The 5,000-nt window shown below is 35.1% G+C and overlaps 1 protein-coding gene across 1 annotated transcript in view; it reads right to left on the bottom strand.

Moving 5' to 3' along the window:
• LOC125036551 (A disintegrin and metalloproteinase with thrombospondin motifs adt-1-like) overlaps positions 1 to 1,948 on the bottom strand; it is a gene marked incomplete in the record, with an annotated part of 18,699 nt that extends 16,751 nt beyond the window's left edge. Inside the window, 1 exon segment of the mRNA XM_047629252.1 lies at positions 1,717 to 1,948. Coding sequence (XP_047485208.1) covers positions 1,717 to 1,782 — 66 coding nt within the window.
• Between the last annotated feature and the right edge of the window lie 3,052 nt (positions 1,949 to 5,000).

The following is a 5,000-nucleotide window of genomic DNA, read 5'->3' as shown; positions in this document are numbered from 1 at the left end:
CAATGTCATTGCTATCTCCATTGTTATTATCTTTACCATTATTACCACTATTTCTGTCATCTATATTGTTATCATTCTTTATCATTATTAGCGTCATTATAGTATCATCACCACTGTTATAAGTACTATATCACAATGGCAGTGATTATTATTGCTATTACCATCACTATCATGGCTACTGTTTTCGTTGTTTTTATTGTAATGCTTGTCTATAGTGCTCTAGGACAGGTTGACCAAATTGTTTTCACGCCACATTAATATTATTCTGTTACACTTCACGCATGGATTGACTGGGGTCATGATGATCACAGTGGTTTCCCGTTGCCCTCTCTGGTTAGCAGTGTCTTCTACGAGACGAGGATCCTGACCATTAACTTCAAACTAGTCAGGACTTCTGCTCAGTATCTCCATATTCCGACCATGAACCATAAACGTATTATCTATCTGACCCCCCACCCCCTTGCATCCATGGTTTCACGTTTCCCTGATCGAGGGACTGTGTGGTTACTTTGCCTTGGCCAGGGAACAGGACACAGGCTCTCGAGGACCCACCGAGCGCCTTGCATCTTCTTTAGTAAAAAGACGAGTCATCTTACTCCTCTAGGGTACCAATGATAATGATAATGATGAAAATCAATAATTATTGTAGTTATAATGCTGGTAGTAATAGTAACGATAAAAAGCGTGATAAAGATTGGAATTCCTCCTTATTAGTAGGGCTAGTAGTATCATCTTTATCACCATTAGTATTTTAATAGATACCATTATCATTATGGTCATGATTACTATTATCATTATTATAGTAACCATCATTATTATCATCATAATGTTTATTATTAGTAGCAGTAGTAGTAGTATCATCCCTCATTATCTTATTATTATTGTTGTTATTATCATCATCATCGTCATCATTTATTTCCACGTCATCATTATCAAAACAAGAGTACTATCGTTATTGTTCCCATTATAATTGTTGGTATCCATTAATCTGATATCTCTATTGATATTGGTATCGGTGTTATCACTGATAGTTCCTGTTATCTCACTACCCGAAAGCGACATCATCTTCATTTCTTTTTACATCATCTGCGTCATTTGTACCTGTCATCTACTCCCTTTCCTTTTACAGTCTTCCTCTGACGTTTCGAACTCGCCAAGATTTCCCCATCAGACGAACAAAGATCCGAAATGGATAGTCCTTTCAGGCATTTCGGTTACTTGTTCGGTTGATCAGGATCTCTCGATGAGTTCGAAACATCACGATTAATTTCATGTCTTATTATGGAAGTTTCCTTTACTTTTTTTTTTTTTTTTTTTTTTTTTTGGTCTACACGTTACTGCGTTTGTCGGTGTCCATTCATCCTCAAACTCTTCTTGAGCGCTCGCCTTCCTCATCTCCAGGAGCGTCATTTCAGCTTTTGTAGAAGGGGTGGGGGGTTACAGGTGGGTTGGCGAGAGAAGCGAACAAAATTTTGAAGAATGAGCTGTTCGAGGGGACAATTTTAAGTAGTAACAAAGGTGTAATATAGGTAAAAGAAAGTTAAAAATTGTGGTCCTGGGGAAGGGGGACACCAGACCCTGCTCGTCTTTTTACACTTAGCCTTAAAATCTTAGACAGTCACTCTCAAGCTGCTCTTCCACACTCACCCTCACCCTCTTCCACATTCGCCCTCGCTCTCTTCTTCCATACTTATCCTCACCTTCTCCCACACTCACCCTCAAACTGCTCGCAGAAGACAAAAGGGCCACGTAATGGAAGATCCTCAGCACAGTAGTCTCCATGGTCGAATGCAGCTTATGGCGCGCATGTATATTCGTATGTAATGTGCTTCCAAATCTACATAGAAAAGGTCCTATTTCACACACTGGGCTCGAGTGAAAGGGCCCTTCGTCCTCCCCGTGCAGTTGGCACCCACTGACTGACTGACTGGCACTGCTGGGACACGTGCTGTAGGTTAGGTTAGAACTCAGGGTCCCTGGTGCCGCCGTTCAAGCGTCGGGGTTGCCAACTTTCGCGTCGAAATGTTTCATCATTGCGTTAAACCCACCTCAAGGAGAAGAAATTTCGTATGTTTAATCATTATATTTCGGCGGATTGCGATTACATATTTATTGATCCCCTTGATAATACTCTTTTGTAAGTGAATAATAACGCAAATACCCCTCAATGGTAATGGGTGTTACGTAAAAGCCCATGAAAGGCTGAACTACCGGATTCTATTGTTATTACAACCTTGTCATCCCCGGAACTGCAATGCTCCAATCACGCGAGCAACTGGGGTGTGATGACGGTCGAAAATAGGAAAAGACTACCATTATGTATGCACATTACACAAGTATATATTTATTTCCGTGATTACTATGCATCAGGGTCTTCCGCATTCACTAACACTGATGCTGGACATCGAGATCATATTCGCTGCATTGCTACAATGGCTTTTGATAATGGCTTTGGTGCTAGAGAATGCTGGTGCTGCTTGTTTGAGTGAATTATCTTTGAGCACTTTCTTTCAGCATGGGTGGAAGACACAAAGCACATGCAAATGTGTATTGTGTGTATATATATGTATATATATGTATATATGTATATATATATTAGATATATATTTATTTATGTGTGTATGTATGTATGTTTATATATATATATATATATATATATATATATATATATATATATAAGATGTATATATATTTATGTATATATATACACATATATATACATAAATATATATACATCTTATATATATATATATATATATATATATATATATATAAATAAATATATATATATAAATAAATATATATATATATATATATATATATATATATAAGATGTATATATATTTATGTATATATATACATATATGTATATATATCTATCTATCTATCTATATATATATATATATATATATATATATATGTATATTAGATGCATATATATGTATAAATATACATATATATACATACATACATTTATATACATATACATATATACCACACAGGTATGTATTTATATAAATATCCACATATATATACATATATATGTGTGTGTGTGTGTGAATGTGTGTGTGTGTGCGTGAATATATTAACTAATTTTCATCGACCATTAAACCGAGTTGTTTTCTTTTTGCAAATTCAGACGAAAAGATATGAAACGGAAACCAAAAGCAGAGGCGGATTAAAATACTGCGTTTGATAATGATGGCGATAACAATATGAATGAGAAGGATAACAATAACTATAATGATGACAATAATAAGAATGAGAATAAGAGAAAAAGCAGTGATGATAATGATGATAATAAAGAAAATAAAATAAATTATGATGATGATAATAACAATAATGATGATGATGATGATAATAATGATGATGCAGGGATAATGATAATGATAACAAGAATAGTGATGGTAAAAATTATAAAAAAAAAAATAATAATAATGATAATAATAATAATAACAGCGATAATGATGACAATGATAATAATTATGATAATGATAATAACAACAACGCTACCACTACTACTACTACTATTAATAATGATAATGATGATGGTGATGATGAGGAAATGACTCATTAAACTGAATTTTGAAATTACAAGGAATACATCAAAATCAAAAGAGTGAACAGAAAAATAACAACATAATTTAACAATAACATTCACTTGCTCAACGTAATTTATTCAGAATTCTAAATCAACTCTAGAGCACTTATTCAGCCGCCAAAGGATACAGCTCCAGGCAAAAACATGTTGTGAATGAAGCCTCAAAACGCTCTGGGAAACTCAACAACAAGAATTGCATTATTTGGGTGTTGCGTGCGGAAGTTCGAGCGTCTGACAAAGAGTTTTCGACCCTGGCTGTACGTACAGGTAGGATTGTGTTTATTACGACAAAGCTAGAATGATAACGGATGGGTCTTTTGAGGACTGAGGTTCCTCGTAAAAAAAATATATATATATATAAATGAATAGATAAATAATAAAAAATTCTGTGGCGCTGAACGATGTTAAATGATATAATTAATGGATGTATTAAGTTTCAGTAGTATTACAAAGCGCAAGTGATGAATAGAATTATAAAGCATAAATAATAAATGGATTTGTTAGAAATCTGCTTGGAATCAGACAACACTTTAGGGCAAATCAAACAATACAAAGAATCAAACAACACAAAACAATTGAACAAAAGATAACAGCAACAATAGAGACCGGGGAATTATTACAATTAAAATGCAATATAATCAAGATCCTAATAACGATATTTACTGAGCCATTTTGAAGCTGACGAGTGATCGCTTAAGATCATCAGTTCCATAAGTTAAATTTTCAGTACCGTTGAAAAAATAATTGTCTTTGATTGTGTACTGTAACTTGTCATCTTCCTCATCATGGGAAGCAATTCGAAACATGTACAATAAAAAGAAAATTGGATATATTGGAATAACGCACAAGTTAGAGGTTCTTAAACGTATACGAAATTTAACTCTTAGTATTTTATACTTACGGGGTATAACATGTTTCCGCTGGGTGTGTGGGATGCTAACCCTTGCCGTGTTACAGTAAGTTTAATGAGGGTATTGAGGGGAAAAATGAATCAGTTTTGGGGAGTCCATTGTTGGCCTGAACCGAAAGTGATAGAGCATAGCATAAGTTTAATTTATTTGTACGCACGGGGCATAGCAAGAAGAAGAAAAGAGAGAGAGAGAGAGAGGTAATAGATAAGTAGACAGATATATGAAGAGGGGGTTGGAATAGAGTACATGATGTTAAACAGGATCTAATACTTCAGCAGGATATAATGAATCATGTCCTAGGGTTTTCCCCGCATTGCACAGCTGCAGCATTTTTATTTTAATCAAAAGGACGCGCGACATGCAACCCACAGTTTCAGTGTAACAACAGTTCGTCCTTGAGGTAATGTTACTGTATGTGTGAGCGCGCGCGCGTGTGTGTATATGTGTGTGTGAGAGAGAGAGAGGGGGGAAAGAGGGGGAGGAGAGGG

Source organism: Penaeus chinensis, chromosome 21 (assembly GCF_019202785.1).
Source record: "Penaeus chinensis breed Huanghai No. 1 chromosome 21, ASM1920278v2, whole genome shotgun sequence".
NCBI lineage: Eukaryota > Metazoa > Arthropoda > Malacostraca > Decapoda > Penaeidae > Penaeus > Penaeus chinensis.
The sequence above is the reverse complement of the archived record's forward strand: the minus strand, read 5'-3'. Positions and strand labels throughout refer to the sequence as shown.